The sequence below is a fragment of the Alligator mississippiensis genome, chromosome 1 (assembly GCF_030867095.1).
Source record: "Alligator mississippiensis isolate rAllMis1 chromosome 1, rAllMis1, whole genome shotgun sequence".
Classification (NCBI taxonomy): Eukaryota; Metazoa; Chordata; order Crocodylia; family Alligatoridae; genus Alligator; species Alligator mississippiensis.
Genome location: NC_081824.1, coordinates 125,864,457 through 125,882,084, shown reverse-complemented (window position 1 = coordinate 125,882,084; position 17,628 = coordinate 125,864,457). Strand labels below are relative to the sequence as shown.

General features: G+C 40.5%; 1 protein-coding gene across 1 annotated transcript in view; it reads right to left on the bottom strand.

Annotated features, from left to right (window-relative positions):
- GRM1 (glutamate metabotropic receptor 1) overlaps nucleotides 1-15,035 on the bottom strand; it is a 311,031-nt gene extending 295,996 nt beyond the window's left edge. Inside the window, exons 1-2 of the mRNA XM_014605565.3 lie at nucleotides 14,920-15,035; nucleotides 12,566-13,461 (exon numbers count right to left, since the gene is read on the bottom strand). Of these exons, the coding sequence (XP_014461051.3) occupies nucleotides 12,566-13,328 (763 nt within the window). The 5' untranslated portion in view covers nucleotides 13,329-13,461; nucleotides 14,920-15,035. The remainder of the gene's footprint in view (nucleotides 1-12,565; nucleotides 13,462-14,919) is intronic.
- Nucleotides 15,036-17,628: the final 2,593 nt, after the last annotated feature.

The following is a 17,628-nucleotide window of genomic DNA, read 5'->3' as shown; positions in this document are numbered from 1 at the left end:
ATTGTGGTTCTATGACTGCTATTCCTACACCAGTTTTAGAGTCAAGGCTTTCTAGAATACAGCATCCCATTCTATAGCTGTGATACCTACACCTTGGTCCTGGATGTATAACTTGCATTTGGTTGTATTAAAAGCTATTTTGATCAAATGATCTCATCTGACCAAGGCTGCCTCCAGACATTATTTTTGTAGTGATACAAAGTTTGTAGCGCTACAAAAAATAAAGCAACAAAGAAGCACTCTCCAGCTAGGGCAGAGGTAGGCAACTTTTTTGGCTGGAGTGCCGAAAAAGCCACAGTGTCTACTTTGTAAAGTGCCAGAATGCTGGCATGCCAGAAAAACAAACGTGGGGCGGGTGTGGGGTGAGGGGAGCAATGCAGAATGCACGGCTTCTTAATATAGTTAATAATAATAAATGTTGCTTTTTTTTTTTTAACAGGAAATACCAAATTTTCTAAAAATTCTAAACCTGGTGACAATAAATAAAACTTCATCTACTACCTGTGTTGTGTATTCTTTTTTTGTTAAGCATGTTGTGATGAGAGAGAGAGAAAAGGAGAAAGAGAGAAAACGAGAGAGAAAGGGAAAAGAGAAAGAAAAAGAGGAGAGAAAGAAAAAAGAGAAAAAATGAGAGGAGAGAGAGAGAGAACCAGACACACACATGCAAACACACACAGAGAACCAGACACACATGCGCACACGTGCACACACATAACCACATGCATGTGGAGAACCACACACATGCAAACACGCATGCACAGAAGATACATGTACACACATGTCCAGAACCAGACACATATGTGCATGCATACATACACCCACCAGATATACGCCTGCAGACAGAAACACACAGAACCAAACACACAGACACACATGTACACACACAGATGCACACACAACCAGACACACACGCACTCACACAACCAGACAAACACACACACACGCAAGCAGCTGGGCTGTTGGGCTGCAGGACAAAAACTGACCCGAGGATACCCTGGGCCCACCACAGCACCTGTGCTTCCCTGGAGAGCTGCAGGCTGCAGTGCGGGCCACTGAGGCCCTGGCCAAAAGCCCATATATCAGCCAGCTACCTCCTCCCTTGGGGGGATGCCATGCTGGGCCAGATGGGGCCCCCTGCCCTAGCACTGTGGCTGTGCTGCAGCAGAAAGGCAGTGCAACAGGCTGGGAGGGGAAGTGAGTAGGGTCAGTGCAATCCTGAGCCTACTGCTCTCCCCTCAGGCTCTCCTCAGCCAAGTGGCTCTGATACATCTCCAGCAGGTGCAAGGAACGGGGGCAATGCTGCTGCTCCCTGCCCCCCAGCCACAGCTGCACTTGGCACAGAGAGGCTGATGGCCTCCCTTCTCCCAGTGCCCTCCTCCACTCCCCTCCCCTCCCTTCACTCTCTCACATGCAGGTATGTCCCCCTGGCAGCCTGCAGGAGGATGTGTTGGGGTAGGCTGGACAGAGCTGCAGCAGCCGCCACCAGGCAGGAAGGAGGTGGGAGAAGCCTCCCCCTCTGGCAGTTGTACAGCAACAGCTGCAGAAGGGGCTTCTCCACTGCCCCTAATAGGTCCTCCCCGGGGCTCTTCAGGCAGCGTCTCCTCCTGCATCTCTTTAAACAGCCTGGAGCAGCATCTTAAAAAAAAGATTTTTTAAAACAATTTCCTGGCACACTTCCTGGCATGCCGAGGAAAATGTCTCCACATGCCAGCTCCTTCTACTCCCTGGGCTTCAGTTATATGTGGACCTTTGAGGGGCATCCCTATAGCCTAGGACCCCCAAACAGTGGTTGGAAGCATTTGGAGGTCTTGGGCTGGAAGCACATTGGAGGTGCTTTAGTTCAAAAGTACACTGCCACCATTTTCTGCACATTGACGTGTGTTTTGCCACTTTTACAACTGCACATAGTGCAGTGCAGTTTGCCTTAGCTCAAATGCAGAAAAGACTCCATTAACTGATTCTTCTCCAAAGTGGTGGATCTCCAGTGCATTGCAGGACAAAAAAGTATGTGTATAAATGCCAGTACAATTTTAACATTTTCTTAATAAAGTTTTAAATCTTTCCTGAACTGGAAATCCTCTTAACATGGTTATTTTTCCTCCAGATATTTGACAGACAGGTTTTTAAGGAGTAACTTATCTTGTTATTTTGTTTGGAGTCACAGGTCCACAATAGACTTCCCTGCCCATAGGTGCCACTTCCTAGATTTATTCAAGATTCAAGAGCCTGCATTACTGGGTTTTCAATCACTCTAAAGCAAGATGTCCTAAATATAGAACATCAACTCTGCACACAACCCCTTCTAAATAGGTTCTAACAAAATATTGTAATGTTCCAGGCATTCAGAGTGTCTCACAAGGTTGCACTAATGCAAATTATACAGTATAATGTAGATCATTTATATCTGTGTGGTTCAAAACCCATTTTGTTTGCAGTGAGTTGTCCAAATAAGGTGAGCTACTCACTTGTTTACTGCAGGTTTTACTTCAGAGAACACCTCTTCTCCCATCCGTTGGAGCTCATAAGTGGTCCCACACAGCTGATTGTGGAGAAGCAGCATCTTTTGAGGTAAAAGCTGGATCACCAGCAAACTGCTGATTCCACGCAGCTGTTTGCTGCACCTATGCATATATCCAGTTAGGTTGTATAGCCATATTTTCACAAAGGGATTAGGAACCAAGCTTTGGAAAGTATAAGTTCTACTGCATATACTGTCTTCTAGATGGAGAGAATTCCCATATTTAACCCAGACTCCTAGATTAACACAGACAGAGCTTGCCAAAGGGGAAGTATATACTAATTTTCAGGACACACATTATTCAGCTCTTAGAAGCTTAGCTAAGCTGTTAGTATCTTCAAAAAGGTGCTTTCAGACACATGTTCATATCTAATTTGTAAATACTTAGATATTTCCTCCTAAAAAAGCTACATATAGATAAAAGTGGCAGTTTTTCCCCACTTGCATGATAGCTATTCAAATACTTAATAGCTCACACATTCTGTGTTTATTACAAACTCATTAAACATTATATGACAGTATACATGGACTTTTATTCCCATTTCAGTAGGCAGTCAGTTCAGTAAAAATCATGCATCTTTTTAGTTTCTATTTGCACAGATGTATTTTTGTTTGCATAAATGTTTGGAGAATTACTCCTTTCTGAAAGTATACATTTCCCCTTATGAATAAGAGTTGAAGTTGATGGCCAAACTATAATTTCAAATAATAAATGTATTGATAAAAGTCAAAGTCTGTTCATAAGCAATTTATAAGTAGGGGGGAAAAGTGAAATATGCTGGATAATAAATTTGGAAGAAATTGAGTTAGACCCCATGTTTATGTACTTAAGTGTAATAAATAATATATATGAACCTCCTCAATTAAGTGACCAAATAGAATGAATGCTATTTGTCTGTATGTAATTTTCAGGTAACTGTGAAATCAATCAATTTGATCTATTAACAATCTAAAGTGCCTTTGTTAGCAATATTTCACAGGCATCTCAATGTGAATCTGGTAGAAGAAATTAAGGATCAGGATTATTAATAAGTAACACAGGCATAAATTAGTGTGGGCTGTTAATATATTAAAGTATTCTTTTATGTTTTTCAATTGTTTAAGAAACATGCATGAAAGAACACAAATTAATAAAAATTGCTCATCAAAAGGACCACAGTACTGGATGACATGTGGTGTGCCTTTCAGAAAAATGAAAAACATGTCTCACTGGTTTGGGGGGTTTTTTGTTTTTTTTCTTTTTACTAAAGCAAGCCATCCAGGCAGTGGCATGTCACAGATGAAAAGACAGCTTGTGCTACACAGTACTTTTCACTTCATTAAGAGGCACCCCACATGTCACAAAATGCTGCAGACACATATTGGCTCAGTATGTAGTATCAATAAGCTATATGTAATTTGTGGTTACAATAGTCATTAACAGGTAATGAAAAATGAGGGGAAATATTAAATAGTGTATATTGTATTTCCATCTTGTGCATGCTGGTTCATTAGTTTGGAAGCTGAAATTTTAGCCAAATATTGTTTGTTTATTATACAAAACTGAAAATACCAATTATTAGGCCTTAATGTATGGCCTTCTGCATAAATATTATCTGTTAACAGTGAGCATCACTCTGGCTTCCTAGCTAGGACAAGGTTCCAAGGAGTGGTCTTAGTCCTGAACATGGCTCTAGGCCCCATAGCAGAGGAACTCTGCAATAGTTCTCTGCAGGATATGGAGAAAATTTTGTACTAGACAAGAATGGGCTGATTCCATACTGCTGTTAAAGGTTGCATCTCCACTGAAATTAGTGCAATTGATCTGACATGTCAGCTGGTTTGGGCCCTAGATTAAATATAAAACTTACCTAAAGGCTTGCATCTCTGCTGCTACATTCATTCACTCATTCTAAGTGTAAAGTTTTTACAGAAAAATGCCTTTAAAAATTATTTCTTTTTTTTTAAAAAAAAGGTAATTTTAATTATTTAAAGCTGACAATTCTACAAACAAAAGGATTAATGTGCCCATTGAACAGCCGTGATGTGTTTTTGGGTTGCATAAACTTCCCCACACTTCCATGATAATGTGCCTCTATCCTGAGATGGAGGTGAGAGGGTACTTTAGTTCAGTGTCTATGTCCAGTCAATCATGGGCCTTTCCTCTGAGACTGCCAGCAAGTGTGTTAATTAGTGCCAACTGTGATGATGGTTTCTGTGTTGTGAACACCTGCCACATAAAAAATATATTGAGACCACTGATTCACAGGTCACTGGGCATCAGTTAATAATGACTTTTGATTATGATTACCCTGGGCTCTATCTGAGTCAATAAGCTATTTTCTATTCATAGGGCTTGATCCCCTGAAGTACCCCATCTCTTAAAATGCCTACCTTATTGGACACCAGCATTTGTAGTTATTTTTTACTGAGAAATCTAAGCATGAGTACAGATACTAACGAGTCTATGTTCAAAACAGTATTTAAAAGACGTTTTCATGTGCATCTTATAAAAAATAGAGCTTTTAATTAGAAAAACAATTTTCATGGACACAGAAAATATTCTGCAGTATAGTGGGAATGTGGAATGTACAAATAAATCTAACAGCACAAGAATAACGGAGAAAAACAAGCAACTGGCACAATAGAGCACATTGTGCCAAGTGATAAATATGACACCTTGCAATATTGCTGAAAAGGCAGGCATAGAAGTTAGATAATTCTTTTGAGCAGATCTAACTCAAGCAGCTGCCACTTGTACCATTGAAAAGCTACATTGTTTGTGAATTTAGTATCACTGCAAAGTAATATATTTTCAAGAAGGAATTTCCCTTGAACAACTCCTCTGCTGTATGTGTCATGAGCAAGAATTCTTGCCACTTTCAATCAATATGATGTTTTTTTCACCACTATCTTATAATTAGTGTATGCAATATGAGAAAATTCCAATTCCCACTTCGTTTAATATTTATCTTTGTCCTGCTTACAGTAAATTTTGGCATTGATAAAATATACATATATTTTCTATGCTTTTCCCTTAGAGCCCCCAGAGAGCCCATACTAAACAAAGTTAAAACTGATATTTAATAATGCTGGTTGAATAGCAAAAAAAAAAATCAAACTGGTGCATATGTTTGTGAGTAATAAAACCTCAGCTCTAACTCACTTAGTATTCTTTTAACTATTACTACAACTAATACTACTTATACTGCTAATATGCTTATGAATTCAGAAAGTTTCATCTAGTAGAGCTGGAATTGCTATTCTTAATCACTCATCTAATTCTATTGGAAGATGTCCCTGCTCCAGCCATCCTATGTCATCAGTAACATACCATTAATAACAAATAGCTGAAGTGAACAGTGTCTGAACAGTTAGAAACAACCAATAGTCTGAAAATGATTCATCAGAACCATTTTGTGAATACTTCCAAACGGTGGAGTAAATTTTCCAGTGGTGTATATTTGATACAGCTCCATATAAACTGAGGGATTTAGTGCCAGCAGAAAAAATGGCAAAGTAGATAATATTTACAAGAGTCAGGAACAGTTTCTGAACAACTTTTGACTAATATCTTTAAATGGTAATTCTATTTCTTAGTACATCCAAAACTCGCCTGATGAGTTCTCTGGAACCAGGTTTAATGAATATTGCCAAAAGAAAATTTCTCTTTGAATTGTGCAGTTAAATATAAGGGTAACCAGCTTCCATTCTTTACAAGCAAGTGAATGCATGTTGATTAGTTCCTTATAACTCACTATTGTGGAGAATATATGACATTGGCCACAAAGAATCATCATACGCAGATAAATAAAGCCCACGCCATCTACTGTGAAATTAGAATCTTTATAATTGCACCAATTATTTCATTATAGCTAATTTTAAGCTTCATATTTGTACTCAGGCAAAACATACAACCTTGCCACAGAAAACCGACGAACAATGGATAAAAACCAGAAACAATGAGGTGCTACAAGTATAACTGACCCATAAATAAACAGAATTTTTTAAGTAACAAAGATTTTTCCTGAAGCTTGGTAGTAATTTTTTTTGCTTGCAAATCCTATATACAAGTGGGAATTGGTGAACTAAAACCTGGCATTGTACATTACTACCAACTGGCATGCAAAATGATCTATCCTGTGCACTTCAATTTTGTTTTTATAAATTCATCTATTTTGCCCAAAATAGGCGAGTAGGGCATAGATTCAAAGCACAGTTCCTTTCACTCTTCTGTTAGGGTCACTACTCTAAAACTACTCCTCCTCTATTGGATAACCCCAAAGTAGTGAGATCCACTGGTACTGCAGACATGATGCAATGATTCCTTCATCACCTGCTTTCTCTATTGTTGCCATTAGAGTCACAGCTAGAGAAATAGGGGCTTGGTGGAGTCTTTCTGCTGATCCTGGCTATCATATTTGCCTCCTGTGGCTGCTGGCATCTATCATAAGTTACAACAGCCTCAAAGCTGCTCTAAAGCTACTGGAAATCACTTCCACAACATGATGACCCCAGGATCTAAGTTAACTACACTCACCAGCATAACAGTTAGACCAAGCCGTAGCCCAGGATCTGGGTTTTTATCTTCATAGCCTCATTCAAATATTACCTAACATCTGTATTAAGCCTTATGCACTTGGAACAGTCTTTTACTCTTCAGGTGATCATCTCATGTCTACCCTACACCTATGCTCTGCTGGGAGTACCATATCCACCAGCTCTTGCTCTGCATATGCCAACTCCCCATAATGAGGCAATAAAGGTACCTTATGGCAGAGCTGAGTGTGCACCCAAAATTACACGTGAGTTCTCTGTCTCAGGAATGCTTGTGTTCAGGAACATCCTATAGCAGCAACATTGCCTCACTTCTGGGATGTGTTTCATGCAGATTGGGAGCCATGCTTCATAGCAGTGCTCCTGGATGCATCATAAAGGCTGTATAGTCAAGCCCATACAGACCATATGAGAAAGCAGGGAAGTAGTCTTACTCAGGCAGAATAAGTAGAGCAGACTTGCCCTTAATTGATTACCCTATATGGTATGTCTGATTAAGGCCTGAATTAGGAAAGCACTTGACTATGTGCCTAACTTTAAGCATGTGCCTCTGGCCCCTTAACTTCTGTGAGATAAATACACTTATAGTTAAGCAAGTGCTTATGTGGTTTTTTGGAGCTGAAATACTTTCCTGAATCAGGCATAAATGCTTGGAGGCTGCACACCCACACATGCAAAAAACTGCACACTGAACAATTTTTGATGGCTCCTTGAAAACACAAGAGCCTAGAAAAAGCCTTGCATTGGGATATGGCCATGCAAATTGCACAGAGAGATGCATAGATTTTCTCACATCATTTCACAACTGTTGCATCTTCTGAAAATAATGCAGTTTCCTGATATGCAGCTGTGTTCATCTGAGATACATGATAAATTGAGCACCATGGCTTGCCTTTGACTTATACAGATGCACTAGCCCAGTAGTTCTCACCCTTTTTAGATTCAGGGAACTCCACCATGACTTTTCTGAATCCGGCAGCCTCCTGGGTGAGAATCACAGTTGTGAAGCCTCAGTTTACCTTAGTGGTTCTCAGAGTGAAACTATCATGCACCTTGTGCACAGCCAGATTGGGAAGGGCTGTGGCACAAGCATACTCTCCTGCCTGCATTAGGGTTATCTGATGTTGCATATCTTTCTGGTTGACAACCCTTTCTCCCCCTGATGTGCTCCTCCTGGGAACAGAGGAAAGTGGAATATTTCCACCTGCCCCATTCCCCCCTGTTTCCAAGCGATCCTGTGTGGGCTTGGCCCAGCAAGGGCTGCAGCAGGACTGGGCATTCCTGTCTGCTTTAACTAATCCTAAGGCTGGCAGAGGCATATGCTCATGCTCCAGCCTTTTGCAGTGTGACTGTACATGAGAAGCATAGGGCAGTTCCACTTCTCTGCCATGGCACCCTAGTTGATAACCACTGCACTAGACTTACCTGTCAATTTTAGCCTGAAAAGGAATTTTTAGCTGAATCACATGCAGCCTTGATAACAATGATTTATTTATAACTAACATTATAGTAATTGGCACCTTTCCATGATGTTTCAATATCTCTGAAACTAATGTTGCAAACAGGAGTATGATGTTTCTTTAAGAGATCCATTGTTCATTAATCAGCACAGATTGTATGGTGCTAAATTTCATTATCATTAATGGAAGTTGTACATGTCCTGTGCATTGATAAAGAATGAAACTTCAAATGTTAAATAATAAGATGAATATGCTGTCATGAACTACCAAAAAGGTAATGCGCTATGAAGTGGAACACTTAAACTATTATGGCAGTGTATGTTTAAGCCAGCTATGGTGAGCTAATTCATTATAGTGAACATCTTTGTGTGAGCAAGTTCACATTTATGTGCTATTTATGTATTAAAAGACCCAATATTTGTTCACCTTGGCATTGTTAATATGATCTGAATTGTTCAAGGCAGGAATGCCTGAGGGTAAAGTTGGTGAAACTGTAAGAGTTAGGTTTGACTAAATGGATGTCTTAGGATATCAAGAAAGGGTTGGGAGTCTTTCACCTCTTGTTACCTCTATGAATTGACCTGAGAATATTGAAGAAGAATATTTCTATCTGGTGACTGATCAATGGTTATGTCAAATTAATCGGTGGACTTACTTCATCCTTCTGTGGGCAGGGTATTACAAAAAACAAAATAAAACAACACAAAACAAAACAAAAAACATTTAGTTGAGAATTGTCAGTCTCAGAGAGAGGGCAAGACTGATTTAGTGTGGAACCATCTCTTCCTTCCCACAGTTGATCCAACCAAGTATGAAGACCTTAAAATAATGTGATGCAAATCTGCATTATGACAGCTTGCACATTTAATGAAAATATGAATGTTTTCCATATAGCTCTGTGAGAAAAGTGTGCCAGGTCTAAATACCTCAGGACAGTCTCGCCTTGGAAACTTGTTGTGCATAGCGGTTGCACATTCTGTAGCAGTTGCACATTTTCTAACAAGGTTGAGAACCACTGCTCTACATCATCCTTATGGTGTAGAGCAGTGGTTCTCAACCTTGTTAGACTCAAAGCACCCCTTGGAAAATGCTAGCTCTTAGCTTTCACTCCTTTTTTGACTATGGAAAAAAAATAAAGTGATTTTTCTGCTGCAAAGAACTTCTAAAGACAATAACAGGTCAGAATGTTTCTGACAAAATGGATTCATATTTGAAATCCCTGGGTTTATCTTGTAAGTCGTGTGTAGGTGCTTACATGCCTAAAAGTGCTAGTATTACAAGATACCCTGCAGGACTTTTAAAAGGATCCCATGGCACTCCAAGGTACCATGGCACCCTGGTTGAGAATTACCATGCTAGACTCCTGGTAGGTTAATCATGCTCTGTCAGCCAGCATAGAGGGGGAATGAGTTAGACCATTCTTCACCCCTTTATTCTCAGAGGAAGCAAGAATAGAGCAGTCACTGTTCACAGGAACTATTTTTGAGAGCAGTCCTTGTGTTGGTTAGGTAAAGTGGGAAGGTATTTTGCATTCCCCTTTCAGAAACTCCAGCACAACCCCTGGAAGTTAATGCATAGAATTTTAAACCACAGATATGTAGTTCCAGCATTTTTCATAACTGCTAATTTCACTTTAAAAAGAAAAAAAATTATCTGGAATCCATGTACTTCATAAATGGGTGTTTCATAACTATTGCATTTTTGGGGAAAGAAATCAACATAGGTGTAACAGTGTTGCTCAATGTTTCTAATCCAGTACAATAGCTACATTTCTAATTCTTTAATGGCATATTAAATACAGGTTTTAGCGCAAAAAGAGAAAAAGTAATAAACCTGAATAATCTATAAAATTATAAAACTGATACTGAAGAAACGACCTTAATATTTATATAACTGATATAATATTTCCAAAAAATACACCCTAGATATCAGAAAAAATGCCCTACAACAACCACCCAATCAACAATATTTTAAATCTGGGTAGCTAATCAGTTCTCACAGGCAGCAAGTGAAATTGTTACCTTGAAAAGTCTCTAGTAATGATCTTTTAAAAAAATGAATTAACAAACAATCTTAATAATCTATTGTGTTATTCAAGACAAAAAAACATTCCTGTTAAAGAGACTTTATTTGCACATGGAAGGGAAGGGAAGGGAAGGGAAGGGAAGGGAAGGGAAGGAAGAGATCTCTGAGGGAAGATCCTCAGCCAGTCTAAACTGTTATAGCTCCTTTGAAATCCATTCAATGGAGCTATGACAATTGACACCAACTAAATATCAGTCCCTTAATGTTTATTTTCACCCTGATCTGTCACAAGAACTAATCACATCTGCCAGCAACCAAGAATTTTAATAGCTCATGTACAACCCTATACAACATTTTGTTTTTTCATCTGTGACAGGTTACAAAATGAACCGCAAATGTCCTATGTTCTTTAAAATTGCAGCACTTTGATGTTTTAAATGTCCAAGTCAAGCCAATTCACCTTTGAATCTAGTACTTGCAAGTCTTATTGACATTCACTTTATTTAGTAGTAGCACTATAAGTTTTCAACTTTTTTATTTCAGTTTCTGAGACCAGAAAAGAATATATTTAGTTAACTGATATAAAGAGTCATAGATCAGATCTACATATGGATTTAGTCAAATAGATGAATTACCTGACATCTATATTGTACAAAAACAGAAAAAAATCAGTTTTATAATTCTGTATTTTAAAAAATCTGTTTCCAACATAATTAGACTATAGAAATGGCATACTGATGTACCATGAAAATATTGCTTATCTATTATTAATTGCTAAAAGGTGTTGGGTTATCTTTAAGAAAAACAATTGTCCATCTATAAACCAAAAAACCTCCATTTTAAAATACTATTATCTTACAATACCTTCACTTAAAGATAATTAAAGTTGTTGGTTGCAAATGGTCTCTGTATGGTAAGATTTTTACTGTTCCTTACACAGCATTAAAACAGAAATGAATATTAAATTTATGTGCTTGTGAAATAGCACAGATGTCTCTCCACACCTTACAAAACATTTCTATAAAACATACTGGAGCAATGTCTTCAGGATTCATATCTGTGTCTATAGATATGGAAATTAGTTTGGAGAATTCATATAGAACAAACATAATGCCAAATCCTGTAACCTTGTTCAATGTTGACTCAGTTCTTACTCAGATAAAACTGCAAAACTTCCACAGATTTCAGTGACAGTTTTGCCTGAATAAGAATGAAACAAATCTGGGAACTTGCTTCACTGAAAATATGCACACTTCATTACCGAACTGGCACTTTCTCTTTAAGAACGATTTTGTGCCCTTATTAACTTCAGCCTGAGATTCTTACATCTGTTAACTTTTTAATTAGAAGGGATTGGCTGTTCTAAATTGAAGTAGGTATGAATCATTCTGCCTGTGAATGAAAAAAAAAGGGAAGGGGTCAAATCTGAAGGTCACAACTGGGTTTCTGTGTGTGCTTTTTCCCCCTGAGATTATATTTATGAAGTTTTATAAAGTGTATAAGCTTAAAGCCATCCACCTGACAGTTTTGAACCCAAGTCTAGAGGCTGTGTACACTGCTATGAGGATAAATTCTTGTTCAAATCCCACAGTAGCAGGGGGCAAATTGCATCCTTTTCATTGAATTTTGCCAGCAAGCTAGATTGTTAATACAAAATGATTGCTATCCATCTCCCACTGGTTGGAATTGACTTCTCTGGGAAAACAAACCAAATAAATATGCTACAAGGCTTTTTCATTTTTCAAATTTAAAGTCAAGTACTTGGTGTCTCCTTAGTAGAAAGCACTCCTAGACAGCCAGATGATCGCAGCTAGTTACCAAGGAGTAAACCTCCCTTCCCAAGGAACAGTATAAGGTACAAACCTGTTGTATAAATCTATAGTGTGTAACAACCCACGCAGCAGCTTTGGAGCCTGACACTAAAAGCTCAGGGAAACTTCCTAGATCTGAGGGAAGGAGTGGCAGAAAGGGATGGGAAGGAAAATTATTCCCCTGATTCTATGTGCATTGCTTTTTCCATACCTACCTTCAGTATGGACTGCAGATACATAGGTCCAATTGTATCGTTTGACTATGTCAAGCATGGCCCTGGCTTGCAGCGTGTCAGAAGGGACCACCCTCAGGAAGTATTTATATAAAGTTTTGTCACTCAGGTCAATGCTTGTTGCAGAATAAGCAATCTGAGGGATATCAAAGAGCTGGAGCAGATTTTGCACTTGGATAGCAACCGAGCTAGAGCCTGGACCAATGACCCCCGCAATAGGTTTTTTGACTCTGGCCTGATGTTGGGATTGGGCTTCAGATATACACCGATTGATTCCATCTTTATCGTCTCTTATGGAGATCAAGGAGTCCCTTATGAACTCAATGCTCTGCTCCAGAGCTACCGAGGAATGCCAGCAGGAATCTCTGATCTCACTGCCCAGTGTGATATTGGGCAGTAGCACCGGATCTGAGTTAATTTTATCCAAAGTGTGAAACATGGCTTCGACTCTCTGTATGCCATATTGCTCTCTGATTTCCCCACACTTCCTCTCTGGCACTTTCTCAGCTGGTGGCTGGTGATGGACCGAGAAGAGGGCACCTATGATGACATCTCCATCCATTCTAGCTACCGATCGCTGGGAAGAAGCCCCTGACAGTAAGATCTTTCTGCCAGTGTTTCTGGGGAGGATGTCTATCTCTAGGAAGATAGCAGGGAAGAAGACAAGCAGCACTCCAATCATTTTGTTGCAGGATGTCATCCAGATCCAGGTGACAAATTTCATGGGCTTCTCCTGTCTGCACATTGTTTAAGGACATGTAGGAAGTATCCGTTTCTCCCCTGTCACTTCCGAAGCAGCTCCAACTCCCATGGCAGCAGAGTTTTAAAGCAAATCACTTCAGGATGCATGAGAAGTCATCGTAATAGTGAATTATTGCCTAGTGGCAGAGAAAGAGGAAAACAGAGCACATTTAGCAGAGGAAGCGATGTCAGAGCAGGACCCAATGAAGGTCATATTAATCAGAAAAGAGTTTAGAGGGACGACTGATTTTAGACAAAGCCTAAATCAATCTGCATGAGGGGAGGTTCCCCCATGTACATTTCCTAAGTCCTTCCTTGAGACACACATTCACTCACTCTCACACACAGAAACATCAATGCCCATGCACAGACCTGTACACGTACATGCATTCAAAGCAAGGTCCTGTCTCTGAAAGCAATGATAATTTATCTGACAAGTTTTACAATTTCTGGGGCTCGCCAGTTGGATAAAATCTTGTCTCGAACTCAGTGGTCATCATGGGGGGGATAAATACTTTACTCTGCTCTTATCACTTAAGCAGATGACCCCCAAGACTCCAAACAATTGGAAGTAAAAGAAAGAGAGAAATCTTTGTACAGTCAATGGAAATGTCATTTAAAGGTCAGAGGAGGGAGTTGGGACACATATAGATCCATTACAGGTGAGGGTAACTTTTCTGGGTGGGGGGGGGGAGGGGGAAATATAAGCCAGCAAGAGGCGCAAATAGGGGAGGGGGAAATCCACATTAGTTACTAAGGCAACCACAGACAAAGTAGGGATGTGCTTTTCTGGCATGCCCGCCTCGCCTGCAGACGCTAGGCATGCAGAGGTGACAAGCCAGGCGCTTATCTAGTTTGAGTTATTGAATGCGATGGCGAGGGGATCGGCGGCATCTGCCGGCCGGGTAGGCGGGATGGACTGCCGGGCCCGGCCGGGCTCCAGCTCCCTGTTGCAGGATGACGATGGCTCGGAACAGGTGCTGCCTTCAGCACCCCGGACCACGCTCGGCGCCCCGCGTTCAGCACCACGGACAGCGCTCAGCGCCCCGCGTTCAGCACCCCGGACAGCGCTCGGGTGTCCCTCGCCTCTCGTCAGGCGACTCCCGGACCGGGCTGAGAGCTTCCCCCAAAACTTCTCAGCCTCCGCGTGTTCCCCCAGCCGAGATCACACCCCCGCGAGGCATGCACACACACACACACGCAAACAGGCAGACACTCAAACCTCCTCTTGCAGCAGCTTCTCCTCCCCAACCTTCCCGCCTGCCTTCAGGTCCGGGGCGGGAAAGCGTAGGGGGTCTCTCAGCAGCCAGCCAACCATTCCCTCCTCGGATCTCTCTCCCCTTCCTGAAAGGTAGGGAGAGAGGAGTGGGAGAGTGGCAGAAAGAGAGAGGCAGGGAAGATGCTCTGGGGGGAGTCACCAGTCCCAGTCCTTCCTCCTGGCTGTGTGGCCACAAGATCAAAAGGCGTTTCAAACTGGCCAAAGAGGCAGACAGACCTGGAAGGTGCCTGCTGAGTGTCTTTTGTCTGCATCTTGTTTGTCTGCGGTGCTGAAGCTTAAATCTCGGTCGATCTGCAGGATTAAACTTGAGACGTACCTGAATCAGAGAGACAGTTCGCTCCTTCCTGGGTGAGAGCAGTCATCGGCAGTTCTCCTGTTAACACGAGCTCCAGCACTAGCACAGGCAGAGGGAAGGAGATGGGCTGTAAACTAGCGCCCTCTTCCTTCAACACGGTTTTACCGCAAGGAAAAAAACAGGTCATTCAAGGCTCATCCATTATCTCATACATAAAGATCAGTCATTTCTTCTCCCCCTCCTTAAATTTCTGGAGCTATTGTCTGGTAATCAAGAAAAAGAAATATAGCCCAGAAAAACAGTGCTGGTCATAGGGCTGTGTTGTGTCTGTCTTTCAGCACGGTAATTCATTATCTTCTGCTCCCTTGCACAAAGAACAAAAACAAGAGAAGGATGCTGGGGGGGTGGGGGGGGGCGAGCTCTCATTCAGATGTACTTGGCACAGGCAAATGTGCAAATCTGGCTCCTCTGTAAGGTTTCTTAATAAACCACGTGTTAAAGAGGAAGAAATCAAGATGATATCTTTCAGGTCAAGATGAATCTAGATCAGGTGTGCAAGAGGCACGTCAGATAAATATATATATAAATATATATATTAGTCTGTAAAATCATAATTCAGACATCACCACCCCAGGTCTCAGGTGTTTTATTCTACTGTATGAAAGTTAAACTTAGATTACCACACCACTGGGAACTCTATAGATGTCAAGGCTGATATTTGTCCTACTTTTAAAAAGGGAGACAAGGACAAGGTTTTAACTACTGAGCATTCAGAGACTGGCTTGTGATGAATATGGTCTCACTCGTTTTCCTTTTGGTATGTCAATATTTGCTCTTTTACATTTACACAGCTGATTATTTGCTATGTTCAGCTTCTATCTGAGGCACATTCATTATTAAAGACCACCCAGCATAGAAATGCAACTATAATAAGTCTTGATATATATTTTTACTGTGATTTGTGACACATGGGGGACAAGCTAATGATATGAAGTAATAACTAATCACTAGTCATATTACCAAATGATCAGAAGGTAATAACTCAGGAAATAATGGAAAGGTTGGGTTAGCAAGAAATTCCTGAACTGCTTTCTCTTCCAAATATACATGGGTGTGGACATGTATATGAATAGGCACAAACACTCTGTTGAGAAGGCATCTGTGCTGCCTCCATTAGTTAAGCTGCATTCAGAGTTGCACTTAAAACAGGAATAAATTCCCTCTGTTTCACACTTTAAAATTCATTTTACTCTCTACATTTGGCACAATACTCCTTCAAAAAACAACTGAACTATTTCTGTAATTGTTTAAGTAAAATATTTACTAGTACTAACTTTGGCAGAGAAAACACTTGAATTCCTCCCATTGGAAATGTTGCCCTGTTCTTCTCAGTCACAGCCCTCGTACACACATACTCACACATATTGTACAATACATGTATATTGTGTTGTGACAATATTTTACACACAAACCATGTCTGCCCTATTCATGTGATGACTTATTCCCCCACTAAGAGTGAAATGAGTTTCACTAGGATTAGCCAACAAAAGAGTCAGATCCCATCACCATCTTGCTCTGTTCCTTGATGTGGTCATTCTGCCTTCTAAACTCACCATCTTTGTCCAGCACAGAGCCAGGCAGACAGACTAACTGTGAGGACAAAGGGGGAACTGTGAACAGCATGGGAGGGGATGTGCAGTTTGTGTTTGGAGAAAGGGATGGAAAGAAGGGAACTGTGAGAGAGATTGGTGAGTGGGAGAGCCCAATATGGGTTCACCACTGGTTTGGTGAAAACAGACTATTTTTTCCATTATGGTAGAGCACAAGGCATCCCCACAATTTCTTTTTCCATCTGGTGTGTGCAAGAGACTGAAGGGGGTTGTGTTTTTGTGTTGTTGTCTCAGGTACCTGGGACCTGGGGCAGCTGTCATGAAGACCCCCTGCGTTTTCACAGTGATGACCCAGAATGTCTAGAGTACACCATAAAACTGATGTCTTAGTGCCTCAGGACAACATCAGTGTGTCAGGAACATCTTCAGGTTTCTGTGTTTTATCACCAACTCACTGAACTTTCTCTCATCCCAGTCCTCTCATGCAGCACTGGAAGAATGGGAGAAAAGAAAGAAATGTAATTTATAATAGGTCTGGTTGTTTCCAGCTACCTGCTATAATTGCTAAGAACAGAGAATTAACCAATTAATCCTTTCTTAGTTTCTGCATATTCATTCCTATAGAAGGTTGGATTATTCAGGACTTCCTCAGTCAGTAAATCTATTGACATTTGTGGGATTACCACATAGAAAAAGACTGTAAATTTAGGCATCACCAGTATGCTTTGAGAGACTAGTAGTAGCAGCATCTACTCAAAACTAAATTACACTGGGAAATTCTACTTTTTGACATATGCACCTTATAGCAATATTTTTATAGAATTCTGGAAAAAGTTGAAATGTTTTATTACTCTCCATCAAACATACTCTTAGTCTGCCTGAAATCAAGGTATCTTATGCATATTTCACAAGCATGCTAAATTTCATATAGTTTCTAAAATAAGTAAAGCGCATATATTTCTGCAGAGACTCAGTCAGCAGGGAGCTATCTATCTGCCTACTTGTGATTTTAAATATCTTTCAGATAAGTGTGAGATCCAAATCAATGCAATATTCAGTATTCAGGGACATCTTGTGGATTTTTGACACTCTCTAGGGGATCTAGAGTCCATCAAATGAG